This window comes from Corvus hawaiiensis, chromosome 4 (genome assembly GCF_020740725.1).
Source record: "Corvus hawaiiensis isolate bCorHaw1 chromosome 4, bCorHaw1.pri.cur, whole genome shotgun sequence".
Classification (NCBI taxonomy): domain Eukaryota; kingdom Metazoa; phylum Chordata; class Aves; order Passeriformes; family Corvidae; genus Corvus; species Corvus hawaiiensis.
In genome coordinates, this window is record NC_063216.1 from 14,803,046 (window position 1) to 14,818,995 (window position 15,950).

The following is a 15,950-nucleotide window of genomic DNA, read 5'->3' on the forward strand; positions in this document are numbered from 1 at the left end:
CCCCCACACACAAAAGCATGAAGAAATGAGGCTCTACTCGTGTTGTGGCCATTTGCATCTCGGAGCAGAGGTGTCAGGAGCCCAGGACACCGACCATCTGTCTGGGTTTGAGCAGGGCTGCGGGTGTGACCTGCGAGCACCTTCCAAGAGCGGAGGACGTGGTGCATCCCCTGGGGTTGCTTTTCACACTCCAATTTGGAGAGTGCAGTGGTTCAGCCCCTGCAGGAGTGGGGCCTGGGGAGGTTGGGCATCTGCTTCCCCTGCAGTGGGGTCTGAGCTCTGTGACTTTTTTTACCCCTGGGTTGTTCAGCAACTGAGTGACTTGAAATACAGCACTGGAACAAAATATGTTCTGAGTGATTTTTAAGTAAAAGCTAATGTGAAAATGTGGGAGTTTAGACCAATGTAAACACATAAAATTTAAAACGCTTTTCAAATGTAGTAAATAAAAAAAATAGTGTTTCTGCTCTTGAAATTCCTAAAGAACACATTTTTCCTTCTGAGTCATAATTTAATTAGATTATATTTTATTAGACATTCTTTACAAATTTTAAAATACTGCTATTATACATGCACAAAGGAAAATCAGTTTGAACAATTGTATGTAGGCATTCACTGAAATCAACCACAAACCAGGAACATTTTATGTCAGTTACCAATGTACTCAATATGTATATCTAAAGTGCATTATGTTACAAAAAATATAGAAAGTCAGCAGCACCAAGATATGTTCACAAAATAAATACACCAGTCAACAAAATAAATTATGGTAAATGTGACAATAATAATTGTCTTAGCCTTAGCCAAAAAAAAAAAAAAAAAAGGAAAATTCACAATAACAAAATGTGCAGTTTCAGAGAGCAATGGGGGAAAAAGGTTTTATTCTGAGCATTTACAATATTTACAGGTAATAAATATTTTAATACTTCCCATATGTTCACTATTACAGAATACTGCAATATGTCTTCCAAAAATCTCTTGCTGAAAATGTCAGCGCCTCCTGCAAAGAAAACGAAACGACAGAACAGAAAAATTAATTAATTTTTGCTTCAAATGTGTGAACATAAAATCAATAGCAAGTGTGCCACAGACTGTAACAGGTGTGCCTTGCTAGTAACCATTTGCAATAACAGGGGCTGTTTGACCATGTCACAGTTTTACATATCTATTCAAGACCTCTGTTACGTTTTTCTCAATGCAACTCCTCCAGCAGTGTGATGACCATCAGTTTGTCACACACTGAGGCCATCCATTGCACTGTACTCTACCCTCAGAAGAATGGAAAGGGACTTTAGTTTTATTTAGAGCCTTATGCAAGAAGATTCCTGAGTGCTACAGGCAGAAGAATTGCATCATGCTATGATAAAAATGTCGAGTGCTACCAAAGAGAAAAACACAGTTGGAGAAAAGCTGAATTAGTTTTGAAGGCATGGAAAAGGAAGCCCTTGTTAATGCAATGGTGATGGTGTGTTCACTGCTGGGGTGTGATGCCATGTTCTGGTTAAAACAGTGCCACGGGGCTTATTTGGTCTCTTTTTCCAACTGATAGACCACCCCTTAGACAAGGGGCTATATATTTCTGTGGCATCTGTGCCTAAAGGCTGCTCAGGTCTTGGAGTGAGCAGACCCTTGATAGCATCTCCCTGAGTGCTTGACTGAGTGAAAAGGCTCGAATCCTGAAACTTTCCCTTTGGGAGCCAGAGAGCTTGGTCCTGAAAGAAAGCAACCATCCTGTCCTGTTATCCTCCAGCTCCTGCTGCATTCAGCCCAGGCTGAAGCAATCAGCTGCACCCAGTCCTGAGATGTGGGAGTTTTCTAAGGGAGTTCTCTCCCCATGAGAACAAAGCAGAGCCTGCTCCCACCTGTCAGTGTATTCCTTATCCTGCAATATGAAGTTGCTCAGAGGTGCTGCAGGAAATGCTGAAGGGTTGGGCTTTTTCCCCTTCTGTCCCGGTGAACAGCACATTTATTTAGCGGTTCCTTGGGAAGCACCTAAGGGTGGAATGTGGAGCTATAGGATGGAGTGGGATTCTCTCTGCTGCTGGACTGATCACCAGAGCTGGGGGTAGTATTCCACATGGCAAAAGTGTGTGGGTGTGAGGCACAACAAAACTCAGGTCCTGGCGAGTTTAAGAGGGTTTTCTTAACGTGCACATTGAAAGGGAGGCTCCATTCATTAGCGAGTTTACTCATTTGAAAGGTCTTTTAGGAAATTAGGTAAGAGCAACTTAATTAAAGTGGGAATATAGCTGGAATGTCCATGAGAAATAACTTTTAAAGTGCCTGGAATGGAAATGCTAGCATGAAGCTCCTTAATAATTAACAACAATATTAGGGTCCATTTCAGGATATATTCCAACAGGTATAACAATGGCACATAATTCATACAGCATGGCTGTGCATGTGTGTGTGTCTGCACTACTCAGGCCTGTTTCTAATATTTTCAATTTGGTCTGGATTTTAGGCTTTGTTTTAAAGTTTAAGCTAAGCCACATCTGGACAATGGGCTCTGTACTAATGATAATTCGCAAGCTGTGTTCAGTGATTTGGTCCCAGGTTTTGAAAGTTTGGCTCGTTTCATGAGATACTCCTTGTAGCAAGTCAAAACATCTAAAGGTGACATTATTTTTGCCTATTTTTTTCTGACCTAAACCGAAAATTTTTGTTTTCACAATTGATCAGAGAGAATTGGCATGAAGATTTTAATCTGGCATGTTGAGCAGAAAAGAAGCACAGGGATACAGTGAAAATCATGCTTAAAGTTTACATCTATTGCCAGCCAACTGGGATAACTAAAAACTCGTGTACTAGAAGTTTGTTAGGGCTAAACAAACACGTTCTCTGTACTTGTGAAGGAGGAATTCCATTTTCCTTTTTTAATGGATTGTCTTTGTTAAATCATCTCCAGTTGAGGATCTAAAATACAAGTTCTCTTTAGGAATCTGTGAGAAATGCTGCACTTGGATGTCGGACTCCTCAGTAAAGCTGAGAGCCTTCAGCCATCCAGCCACACTTCAAACAGAAAGGCTGAACTGCGAAAATCAGCAGGGTTGTACCTGCAGCTCTTTTATATATCCCATTAGATAGACACCAAAGACAGCATAGCAAGAAAAAGAAATAACAGTTGAAATGCCCTAGGATGTTTTTTCCTCACATTCTAGATTTCTTTGTGCTCAAGACAGGTGTTACTTACTGGCCAATGCAGTCCCTTGACATCTGTTGAAACATAGGCACCTCCTGAGCAGAATCCTGAAGGCTGCCTTTGCTAAGGTGCTAAGACAAACCAGTGTCTCTTACTTCCCTCCTACCTACTACAGCCATTCCAGATGGTTTTGGTCTGGGATGCACTGGTTTATGGTCTGGGACACCCTGGTTTATGGTCTGAGTGCCCAGCCCCAGGTGTTGGTAACTCCTGTAGATGCCAGCACAAGCTGAGGCGATGGAGCACATTGCAAACTGTGGCCTGTAGAGCCTAACCTCAGGCTGCATTTTAGTAAATCCCACAGCTGGTGTCTCTTTCCAAGGGATTTACTCTGAGCAAGTGGCACTTGTCCTATGTCTGTTCTGCCAAGGTAAAGGGGAGGAGGAGAGAAAAGGGTGCGGGTTTTGCTGGTAAAATGCAAACATTCAAGGAGAACAGAGAAGTGGAGTCCTTGGCTTTGTCTGCAAGTGTTCAGATTTCCATGAAAGCTGACTGCAAGGGGATGAGTCACTTGGGACACCTAAGCTGATGTCTCCAGGCTACTGCCCTAAAAACCCTTCACTGTCATGCATGAGGGAGGCATATCCCTCTCCAAGGCCAATGCTAAACATTTTTAAGCAGCAACATAATTGTTTCATGAGCTGGCAAAAGGATGGAGCTGTATTAAAAGTTCTAATGGCAGGGAAAATTTTACGGTGAAAGGTTGGTCTGCCTTGTTTGCAGATATTACTGAGAGAGAATTTTTCCGTGTTCTCCCCTAAGGTTAAACAGTAAAATGAAAAACTGTAAAGTAAGGGTAGGAAAGTTGCCAAAAAGGGGAGGTGTTGAGAGGAAGGAAAGAAAACTTCACCATTTTATAGATGCAAAGCCTTAAATAAAAGTCAAAGCTTTCAATCTGCTGAGGCCCAAGCATGGGACGAAGATGTGATGTGAGATACACTATGGTTAAAGCAGGAAAGGAAATTTTAGTGGCTGTGATGTGTTTCCTTTTTGCAGAAATACCTTCACTTACTACTCAGCTTCAGGAAGCAGATTTTGGCCATAAGTTGTTTACGTGAATTGTGTCTCTTAGGAAAGAAAGGCTTTGTCCCCAGTGCAAAGTGGAAGGGGCGCTTACCTGCAGAGAGCACCTTGAGACTGTGCTTGAAAAGCCACTGCCCAGTCATGAGTACAAAGATCTGCTTTTACTCCCAGTTTGGGTGAGGCCTTGGCCTCTCACACGGAGGGATAACAATTTCAGTAATTACGTGGCATGCTCCCCAAAAGAACATAGCAGAATTACCTTAAAGTGTGATTATGTGTAGTAACAGAGATGTCCAGGAGTGGGCTCTCGGTCACGATGTCTCCATACATGCCGGAATTTAGCCAAGCTGAGCGGGTTCGCCTCTTTTTCTTCTCTTGTTCCTTACGTTTTCCAGGCTTTGCTTTCTTTTTCTTCCCTGACACCTTCAGGGGCTGCTCCTTGTAGGTCTGTGATTTGTTTGTCTCCTGAGTTAAGTATCTGCCCTCATCTTCACTGCCAAACCGGACAGGGTAGTTCTTCGTGTTGGTAGCAGGTTTAGGGTTAGGTGACACCTCTGACGTTGCACGGATCTCTGCAGTGTTGACACCTTCGATCAAATTTTGAAGGAATATTCTTCTTCGTAAGTCTTGGATTGACTTGCCCTTGTCATGCAATAGCTGGTGCTCTGATACAGCCCGTTTGCTAAAGGAAAAGAAGAGAGGAGAGAGAAAAAATGTTTAGGATTTGGTTATTGCCCAGTGCTTGGCAGAGCTCCTCTCTTCTCTGGTTGCGGTGGCCACAGTGACTGTGTACTAGTCTTGGAGATATCCAGTGAAGTCAGACTGCTGGAGCAAGTCCTGCTTCTTCCTCAGAGTAGCTGCTCCCAGCAGAGAAGGGAAAGACCTAAGCAGGTGATAATTCTCAGCTGACTGATCACACACCACAGGACCTGGAGCTGGATTAGTCACTGCTCTGCTCTAGGAAAGCATTAAGACTCTTAATATATCACACTTGAGGCAGTAAGAGCAGGAAGGCAATTGTCAGAGATAGGAAAACTCAAGGGTCAGATAATGCAGCAAGAGAGGAAAACCCAGTACTTCTGCTGGAGCTGGAAGCAGTGTTTATACAGCATCATTCTAGTGATTTTCTAGTGATACCAGTCATGTACTTCAAAAATATAAACAAGCACATAAAAGTGCCTTTTATTCCTACATTTAAATAAGTGCAATTGCAGGAGCATAAGGGAAAAAATTTTGAATTTGGGTGCCTAAAACACAGGCACTTCAGTTCATAATGAGCTACCCATGGAGGCAGCCTGAGCATCAGCAGAGATGAGCCTCAGCCACTCCTGTGGATTTACTGCTTGGTCACTTGTGTGTAATTACGGTTTTAGATGCTTTCCTAGTATTGCTTTAAGTGTGAACTTTTGGTGCCAAATTTCTTGTCTGCTGTGCTGTTTGAGTTTTGTGCTAACCCTCTTCACTGGATCTTCTTCAAGAGCATCCTGGTTTGTTGGAGTGGTTTTTCCAGGGTTCATCCTGACCTTTTGGTACACTGAGCTCTGTCTTGTTTTCGAGGAACTGGGAGATGAGTAGCTATCTGTCTTTCAGAGATGTTGTATTGGCAAGGAATGTATTAAACATCTGAGGAAAGAAGATACAAATGGCACCTGGATCATAAATAACTGTGAGAAAATACATGCCTTTTCCTTGAAGTGGAGTAGATGCACAGCTGTGCTGTGAAGCACAGACAGAGCGCAGGCTGGGATTTTAGCTATGTTCCCATGAATGCACTAATACAGTTTATCCTTCCAATTGCTCTACTCCAGCAGGCAGAGTTTGGCTATGGAATCTCTCCTCTTGCATCAGGGTATGGCATGTGACTGGATTCTTACTGGCCAAAGAAATTCCATTCACTGCCTTGCCTGTCCGATAATCATTTGGTCAATTAGCTGGGTAAGAAGTGGTTTCTGCATGTGGGTGAACTGGAAGAAGACACATCACTGTGAGTGAATATTCCTTCCTTCCATCCCATCCCTCATTCCCCTGCTATGTTACCAGGTTTCAAAATGCAAAATGTTTGGGAGTGTTCTGCAGTTTCTCGGTCCCTTCAGCCAAACCCTTTAGATTTATGACTTGATCAACTATTGGAGCTATTGGAAATTGGCAACTTCAAGTAGAATTGGCTTAAGAGCATCCCCTTCACTTTTCGTCTTTGTAGGGCTGTACTTTTTGAGTATTGGGTTCAAGTGATGGATTTAAGTGATACTACATGTCTATTACTCAGTGCAAAATTCAAACAGCAGCTTTCCCTCGTTTCACAATGAGACTGGAAGATGACTTTCAAAATCTTGCTCAAAATCAGCTCTACATATACTGAGGTTTGTGAGAACACATGTAATCAAATATTGTCTGTGTTTTAAATGTCCCAAAATCAGTTTTGCATGACTTCAGTCTTTAGGGCAAATATTTTATGCCCCTCTACTAAATGTGCCTAAGCAAAAATGCAATGTGATAATCCTAAGATGATCCCATATCGTGTCTTTCTCTTCAGCGCAGCTGTGACCATTAACACAAGCTCATGATCTCCCCCAGAAGAATTTTTTGGACCAAGAGCCATCTCCAACACCCTTCTCATTAGGGTCAGTCTGATTGACAAATAGGCCAATAAAACCAGCACCCTGGGCTGCTCTGGGTGACTGCCTCTGTGCTGCCTGTCAGGCTGTCCAGTGTGACTCAGGTTACATTCTGAGCTTCAGTAGTCTATTTTCTCAGGAATTTTCATGGGAAATTCAGTTCTGCTTTCACTCTTCTAGTTCATAGAAAGTGTATGAAATCTCCGTGCTTTAGGGAGTCTAAACCAGTATCTCATGTGATGAGCAAAGCTTTCCTACTGCCTCCTGTGAACTACCAAAGAGAATTCCTTCTGCAACAGACAACCTAAAGCAGCCTTAATCCTCTAATGTGTATTTGGTCAATTTCCCCACTGTGACAAAATCTTGACTCTCCAAAGCCTATTATTAAAGTCCTCTTGACTGAAAACCTATTCCATTTTACAGAGCTGAAACCTAAACATTTCGTTCCAGTACACACAAGGCAGTCAGAGAGCATTACAAGATCTACATCTTGAGTGAGTATGCATTTCCAAAATAATGCAGGCATTGACGTGTGAGGGCTTGGTGTGCCAAAGAGGGTGGGTTTCTCTTTAAATGTCTGTATGATATTTAGCATCAAGTCTGGCTCCAAATAACATTCTGCTATTCCAGATTGTATAACATTACGTAGTGTTACATTTCACATGACTTTTATTACTCAGCCAGACTTAAGGATTATATTTTGCCTACTAGCTTCCTTTGTATGCTCTAGATCAAAAATCTCCTTGAAACAAAGATGTGGTAGATACATATCTCTTTGACCTTCTGCCTCCTTCTGCTTCAGTTATTCAAACAACTCCTATGTTTGTAAATCATGGAGAAAGACTTGCCCAAGAAGACTGATGTAAGAAGTGCTTCATAATGGAGATATCAACAACATCTCACCCACACACTCAGAGTAGGAAGGCAATGGAGGCTGGAATGATTGCATTCACATATTGGCTATGATATGCAAAAAAATATTAGGCTGTTAGGGTTAAGATGACCCACTAGAGGTCCCTTCCACCCTTCTATAAAATGCACCTCTCATCAAGGGAAAGGAGTCTGTACTCAAACCAAGAGCAGTAAATGCTAAGCTTACCTGTGGTGGGCACTGTGAGAGTGGGATGTTGATGGTTTGTACTTGACCAGAGCATGCAAACTAATTACTGGATCCAAGTACACTGTGTACACATGAGACTGGGTGTCTCATCATGGGGAAAGCACCAGAAATCCCTGACTTGCGACTATCCTGACTTCACATACTTCCAGATAAGCTGCTCTTTTCAGGCACATTCCTCCTTTTTTTTTTTTCTTGAGATATCTAGCGTTTCTAAAAGGCAACATTCTTCAAGCTACCACTTTCTATCTCAGAGAGCTGCTCTTATTTAGCTGTTATTATCCTTGACTGTTCATGTTGGGTCTGATCCTAAATTCAGCAAAATAACTGAGGAGGATTCAGTCAGCTCTCTGGATTTTGCAAGTCTGAGTGCCCTTGCCACTGACTCCAAAGGGAGGGAAATCTGCTCAACCTATCACAGGGTTAGGAAAAATGTTTTGAACAGATCTAGGGACATGATGCTCTGATGTCTGGAGATGATGATAAAAATATGTAACTTCATTTTGAGGCATTACTGAGTTTCTCAGAAGTTCTTTAGCAGCTAAAGCACTCCTATAAAAAATAACATGTCTGGAAATCTTTTCTTGGGACAATTTGCTATTGCTTTCCATGGGAGATTTGCTTCAGCAAAGTCTGTAGAACCAGGCCTATGCAATTTTGATTACTTTTGCATGTCTATGATAATGTGCTTCAGTAGTTTCATCCATTACTGGTTTAAGCTTTTGACTGGAAAAAAAAAAAAAAATCAACTCGAAGCCTAAGTGAGTTATTAACCATTAACTCTAGGAATGGTTTGTGGTGATATTAAAACACGACACATGTTTGAGTGTGGTGTCTGTGTTTGTGCTGTGCCCACAAACAAAACTACGAAAATGCCACTAACTGACAGCTGACTGCTTTCTTGTGTGTGTTTTACATGCCAGAGCAAAGAGGGAGCTGAGAAATGAGCTTTCACTGGGTAGCTCACACTCTTCTTCCCCCCTGTCAGGACAGAATGGGGATGTTGGGAAGACCTCTAATCCTGACCTTTAAAAACAAGTGTTAGAACTACACTGGCTTCAAAAAGAGAAAGAGTATTTCTTTGCAAATCTAATTTTTTTTTTAACAACCGAATTTGGCTTAGATCCAGTTCAGAGTTTCCTAGCCGAGAAAATAACAGCATTTAACTGCACTACAATTATTTTCTTTTTTAATTTATTTTTGAAACTGAAGTTTGATTCCTCTGTATAAAATGGTCCCAAAAGAAAGAAATAGCCCAAGAACAGCTTGCAGGAGTACAAAACAGTTAACGTTAATGGACTGAGAAGAATACACTGTAACATTATCAGCAATAACATGTTCTACACAATTTGCTGTAGAAGATGTGTAATAGCTCTCTGCCTGGTGCCAAACTTTAGGTGTGTCTGAAGTCACTTCACCTGGGGTATGTTTTTTTTTCTTTTGGGTGTTTGGGGTTTTTTATTCTTCTTCTTATTATTCTTATTCTTATTCTTATTATTGTTACTGTTATTATTCTGTGTGTTGCTTAAATGGCAGAGGAAGTGCTATTTGGAGATCTTGTCCTTATGTATGTAATAAAACATTTACAAGGAAACCCATCTGAAATTGTTTGCTGTGTCATGTTTCCCTGTAAGTCGTGATCGGATTTTCCAGCACTTTTTCTCCAACTTCCTTTGGAACTGAATAACAATACAGCCCTCCCCAGTATGACTGAGGTGTTTCTTCCTTAGAAAATCTGATGCAAGTCCAGAGAAAGCCAACAAGTTAGATGTGTGAGGCAGCTGCTCCTGCATCAGCTCAGAGGCTTCTCCTGCACTTTGCGTACGGGTATTAGTATAAACCAGGCTGATTATTTTGGAAGGAGCAAAAAGGTCATTTCCTGAACAGACTGTCTTAAGTTACACTATCATTTATCAAAAAATATGCCTCTGCCTCTAAGTAATATACTGAACTCCCTTTGGATTTTTTTTCCTTGAAGTGGTAGAAATCCAAAGAAATTGTTCAGTACTTCAGTGTCATGATGGCCCTCGCTTCTGCATGTTTCCCCTACCCTTATCAATATTGGCTCCACGCCAGAGCCGAGGAAGTGTATGCTATTTAATGTAACACACAGCATTCGGACAAACCAGGATGCTCCCTACGGGGGTGCCGGGCAGCAGCACAACAATCACCCAGCTGCGTCGGAAGAGAAGCCCCTCAGGTTTCTCATCTCCTCCCCCAAAACTTTTTAAGGTCAGACAGCTGCAAAGCGCCCTTTCCCTGTCCCAAATGCCTCTTCCCGGCTCTCAGGCACCGCCGGTGAGCACCTGGGGCAGGTAACCCGGAGCGGCCCCGCGCAGAGCCGGAGCGTCCCGGGCTGCCTCCCTCCCCACCCGCCCCGCCGCCGCAGCGAGGGACAATAAAGGGAAAGAAAAAAAGAAAAAGAGAAACTCACAGTCGGCGGCTGATCCCTTCTACTGATCTCCCGTAGGAGGGCACGGAATAACTCAGCAGGAACACTGCGAAACTCCACTGCTGGAAGAGTTTAGCGAACATTGTATCCTCCGGGGCTTAAAACCTGCAAGGAAAGGGAGGTCAGTCCCGAGGGACAGATGCGCCAGCGCCGTTCTCAAGGAGTCCCCGCTGCGGCTCTAGCAGCTCCGAGGCTCTGAAGGAAAAACAAACTTTCTGAGCTCTCGGCTCACTCCTTCCAAACTTCGCTCTGTCTCTCTCCCTTCCTTGCTGTCTGCCTCTCCCTCCCTCCCTCTTTCCCTCCCTCCCTCTCTCTGTCTCTCGCTGCCCGCAGGCAAGTTCTCTCTCGATATTAGTTCAAAAAGCATCCAGCTCTCATTTGAACGGGGTTAGAGCGGGGTCCAGGGAGTTCCCTGAGCCCTGTTCAGTTCCAGTCCGCTAAGCCACTGTCTCAGGGCTTTATGTTACAGCAGAAGCCTCTCTGCAGATACGGAAAGATTCCCAAAAGTCAGCTCAGCTGCTCACTTCTCTGTAAACACACGCGCGGACACACAAACACACACACAGACTGAGGCGGGAGGGGGGATGCATCTCCACATCTGTCTTTCAGTATACCTCCGCAAAAAAAAGGGTCAGGTTCACTTCTCCAGCTGCCGGAAAGTTTTGGTCCCCAACATTGACAAGGAGAGAGAGAAGCAGTGACAAGGAGAGACAAGCAAAGGTCGCTGCCTGTCTGGGGAGCCCGAGAGGTCTGGGAGGAGCGGTAACCCCGGGAGGCTCAGGGGCTGGGAAGCATGCTTGGCTCGGCAGGTTGGACTGGTCTGCAGCCTGCGATGTTCACGCGCTCCGGAGCAGCCTTTGGGAGACCTGCGGGAGGACGGAGGGTTTTGCAAAGAGATGGCGCCCTAGGAACATGTGCGGAGAGAGCGAGAGCCCGGGCGGGATACCCACAGCCAAAACGGAGACTGGGAATCGGCGCTTCCCGGGCCCGCAATCAAAAAGGAGCGAAGAAAGGGAAACACCCCGCAGCACATGCACTCAGCGGACCCCAAGGATTCCGGCCAAGCTCTCCGCATCTTCTGCAGCCGGACTCCTCTCTCGCTCACCTTCCAGCTCTCCCTTTTTGTGTTTACCCCCGGGTCCGCGCCTCCCCTGCCGCGGGAATTCCTCCCATCGGTGGGGGCACTTTTTAGCTCAAGCCCCAAAGCCCTGCCCGGGACTGCTGCCGCCTTTCCTTGCACGCACCTACCGTTGTTGGTCGCCGTTCCCCTATTAGCCGGAGGGTCGGATCCTAATGATGCTAATTGTACGCTAGTGAAGGGAGGGGGGGAGCTAAGGGGGAGGGCTGGGGGGAGGACTCGCGGTCTATGAACGCTGGCGCTCCTGGCCAAAAAAGTAAACTAGTGGAAAGTTTTCTCCTCCTCTCCCTTTTTCGCCTTCCACTTCGCCCTCCTTCAGCCTGGCCAGGGCGCTGCAAACCGCGGCGTCAGGTTGCGCTCCCGTGCGAGGCGGACAGCGCCGCGGGGCTGCGGGGACAGCGGTGGCCGGAGCGGCCGGAGGCGGCCGGTCACCCCCGATCACCCCCGGTCAACCCCGGTCACCCCCGCAGCCCGCCGGGCACCGAGGGCCGGCAGCCCCGCACCCCGCGACGGAGGCACCGAACTTTTCCACGCCGGGATAACACTTCTGTAAAACCCGACGGTAACCCAGCCCGCCCGTCTGTCAGGCTGTTCGCGCAAGGAGCTGCCCCGGCTGCTGCAAGGGGACACAGGGACACAGCCGAGGAGCCCTTGCCCCCCTTGCCCCCACCCCCGGCGGCTCTCCCAGAGGGAATGCCCTGCACTCCGATCTCCTCATGTTCGACGGCGCAGGCCGGGCCGTGCCAGCGCACACCTGGGGAGGATGGCTCCGTCCCGGCAGCATCCCGGGAGCCCTCGCCCCTCCGCGGGGCTCCGCCGAACCCCGCCAGAGACCGCGGCGGGCACCTCGCTGCCCCCGGGGCACTGGGGGCGCTGGTTGTGCTGCTGACAGCCTGATTTACAGGGAATGCTTTCCCAACACCCTCACAAGCCGCAACAAAACACTGAGGCGTGCCGGCTGGTTGCTCCTTCTCATCCTGCCCCCGAATTAAAGAAGGCTGTCTGGAGAAGGTTTGGGTGCAAAGCAAAGCGTTTTTCTAGGTGCAGGTTATTTTAAGTTAAACGACGCTTGCTGCCACAACTTAAAAGCCCAACTCCTCAGCCAGATTCCACACCACACAGGCAAATAAAACCGACAACATAAGAGCTGAAATAGAAATCATGCTGAAAACATTAAACCGTTTATGCTCTAAATAAATTCCCTGAAGACCTGGTAGGCTATAAATTAAAATGTATAGCTAATAGGCGTCTTTGATTTACACTGCCCTTTCGACTAATTAAAAATAATTGTGAGATCCCCTGAAAATAGCCCCCACACACTCATAGGTGCATTGCTCATGTTAAAAGTGAAACGTCCATCAAATATTTTTAGAATTTCCTCTCCTCCAGAAATTAATTTTTAAAAAAAAAATACACGAAAAACCAACACACACCATCCCTTACAGACTCAGGAAAAATAAATAGCTTCTATAAACTCAGAATCCTGAGGTTCCTTCACAATTTATTACTTCACCTTTTCCTTGAGTTACAGCTGTCTGTGCCTCTCAGAGATCACCCTGGCCAACAGTGGTTGCTCTTCTCAGCAATCGCTTCCAAAACTTTGTTCTATGCTTAAGAAGAAAAGGAAAAAAAAAAAAAAAAGAAGAAGAAGAAGTTAAATGAATTTTTTAAAAAGGCAATACTTTCAAAAATCCAGCCTACAGAGCTTTGATTCTGCCTGTAACAGATTAGGGCGAAATAAAGGGTGTTAAAAGCAGGTGCTTTTCTCCCTTGCTGCTCTTTTTATTATGAAGAACAGAAGCTTCCCCTAATATATATAGTGGGGGAGACCCTTCTCCATTGCTTTTATTGAAAAGACCAAACTTGTGACATCACTAACCACCTTCCTATGGCTGAGTTTGCCTCTTCTCTGCCTCAGTGGGCTTGGGAGAAAAAAAAAAAAAAAAAAAGAGAGGGAAGAAAAAAAATAAAACAACCCAACTATGGCTGTGCTAATACGGCAGGAACTGAGCAGCGCCGAAGGCGTTTAGGAGACTCACTATCACCCCGTGCTCCCATGCCCCCCCTGCCCCCCGCCCCCCCGAGGGCTCTCATCTGCAAGGACCGGCACAGCGCTTTGTCACCTGCCACGTACACAAATGAGCGAACTCACGTAGCCGTGAGCAAACTCCTGGTCCCCAGCCTCACCGTAAGCCTGAGCTCTGTGGCAGGAGGGGGAAAAAAGTCCCCTCGTTTGGGGTTTAAACCTTCCCTGCCCTGCAGGATGCCGCGGGAGATGCTCTCCCGGGAGGCACCCGCCGCCACCTGCAGCATTTCCCCCCACCCGCCACGGCCCGGCTGCTCCGCACTGGCAGCTCCCGGTGTCCCCTGGCCTCGGACGGGTGAGAAGGGATGAGGCTGGACTAGAGGATGGACCGGCGGAGCTTTAGGCGCGATTCCAATCCCTACACCTGTGCCAAACATCGCTCCGCTCACGGAGCGCCCACGGGCACCGCTGGCCCGGTGTCTGGGAGAGAGGAAAACTCTACACTTTTGCGGGGCTTTTACCTGCCGGGGCCTCGGTTACGGCAGGGCTCCCCGCCAAGGCGAGCAGCTCTGCCGCCGGTTGTTTCTCGAGCCGGGATGCACGGAGGGAACCGGTCCTTTTGTCGGACCTGGGAAAGGCTTCAGCTGCGGAGAGGTGAGGCAAAACCCCGTGTTTGCCTTTCTGGCCAAGCCCTCTCTGCCGCGACAAGGCAAACCTTATCATTTTAGGTTTTCTGACTCCACTTTCTCCCGTCTTCCCGCCTCAAAGACAATGAGATTTTGGAGGGATGCCGCGCTTGGCTTCTGCCTCCTTTTTCCATACGTATAAACACGCATAAATCAGCTTTCCTACGAGGAAGTTGACCTGGGAGCTTGGCTAGAGAGATAAGTCCCTGTTCCAGGTTTGGCACGTAATTCCCGAGCGGGGAATAGGGCCAGGGGCTGCGGGCGGGTGTGTGACCGGGCTCCCCCCAGAAGCCGCTCAGGAGCGAAACAAAAGCCAGCAAGTGGGACAGGTTCAGCTCTTTGGGGAGGAGATGCCCTTGCAGCCTCAGGGAGGCAGAGGGAAATAATGACTAAACCCCCGCCCGGTGCTCGGCGACGGGCTAAATCCTCAGCTCCGCAAACTTCCCATCCTTCACCTCTGTGAGGTTCCGCCTCTCCCTCCTCCCTCTTGTTTTATTCACAATAAAGCATTTTCGTCATTTCCCCTCCCGGATTTCTATAACCTCAGTTGCACTCGTCCAGGGCTTCAGTTCAGACGGGGAGTTTAACCTCCCCAGTCTTCCCAGGGTGGAAAAAATGGTGTTCAGCAAAAAAACACAGGCGTGCTGACTGCGGGAGAGTCTGGCGGGGAAGGGAAGGGAGCGGCACAACAGTGATTGCTGGACTCCTCCTGCGAGGACCAGAAATCCCCTGACTAGCTCAACCTCTCTGATCCAGCAAGGTTAAAAGCCAGAGAGGGCAGCTCTCTGCAGGCGAGGTGCGAAGCCCCAGAATATTTTTCCAAGGCTCCCAGGGTGGGCTTGAGGACAAGGCTGCTGTGGAGTTGGTAGCAGACACGACTGCTCGCACATTGAGGCAGACTTTCTAGCTCGCACTCATTCTTGCCCGCGACCTAGCCCTGCTGTGCTCTGCAGTGCCCAGTTCTCATGAAGGGTGCTTTCCTCTCCTCTGACTCCCCGGGCGCCGTCGGGGATGAGAAACTCCTTCTCCAACGTCTGACGCGGTGTCATCTTCTCATTGAGTGAAAAGATTGCTCGGGGAGAAAGATAAACCCGCTCTTCCCCTCCCCATCAGCAAGCCCCAGACGTTCCGTGGCGCTCCATGCGAGCACACTAATCTCCTTTATTAAAACAGTGATAGAGTAGCTGAGCCGTCTCTCGCACCCGAGGGGCGGCCGGAGTTCCCCCAGCTCAGCTATTGACACAACGCGCCGTTTATTTAGACAATATGCATTTAATTTAATGCACTCGAGAATGGGCGGGCGGGGCGGGGAGGGGGTGAAGCAAAAATACAGAAAGCTGCGCGGAGCTGCGGAGAGCTTTGCCAAATCTTCTGTCTGGTTCCTAGAATCCAGCAGACAGCGAACGGAGTAATTTTCAGATTTGAGGGCGAGGAGCCGGTGATGAATCCCCGGGGCTGCGCCCGGCGGTGCCGCTGCCGCGGCCGGCGGAGCGTGGCCGGGCTCCAGCCCCAGGGCGCTGTCCATGGTGGTGCGGCCCCGGCCGAGCGCCGCCGCTCCGCTGCCGCCGGACACCTGACCCGGCACCGGCACCGGCACGGGCTCCCTGCCCCTGCGCTCGCCACCGGCGCAGCGAGCCAGCCCCCCTGGGCCGCTCTGACACCGAGCCGCCGCCTGACTCCCAGCCTGTAGG

General features: G+C 47.4%; 1 protein-coding gene across 6 annotated transcripts; it reads right to left on the reverse strand.

The window, feature by feature from the left end:
* Positions 1-510: 510 nt before the first annotated feature.
* Positions 511-13,346, reverse strand: PTHLH (parathyroid hormone like hormone). 6 transcript variants are annotated; one of them, XM_048302444.1, is made up of 4 exons: positions 13,061-13,344; positions 10,392-10,514; positions 4,485-4,907; positions 511-1,000 (listed from the first exon to the last, which is right to left on the reverse strand). In XM_048302444.1, the coding sequence occupies exons 2-4, from the start codon at positions 10,490-10,492 to the stop codon at positions 991-993; spliced, it is 534 nt and encodes a 177-aa protein (XP_048158401.1). In that variant the 5' UTR covers positions 10,493-10,514; positions 13,061-13,344; the 3' UTR covers positions 511-990. The 6 variants fall into 6 exon arrangements, with proteins under 6 accessions (XP_048158401.1, XP_048158405.1, XP_048158403.1 ...); XM_048302448.1 differs by lacking the exon at positions 13,061-13,344 and adding an exon at positions 12,302-13,019; XM_048302446.1 differs by lacking the exon at positions 13,061-13,344 and adding an exon at positions 11,658-11,727.
* Positions 13,347-15,950: the final 2,604 nt, after the last annotated feature.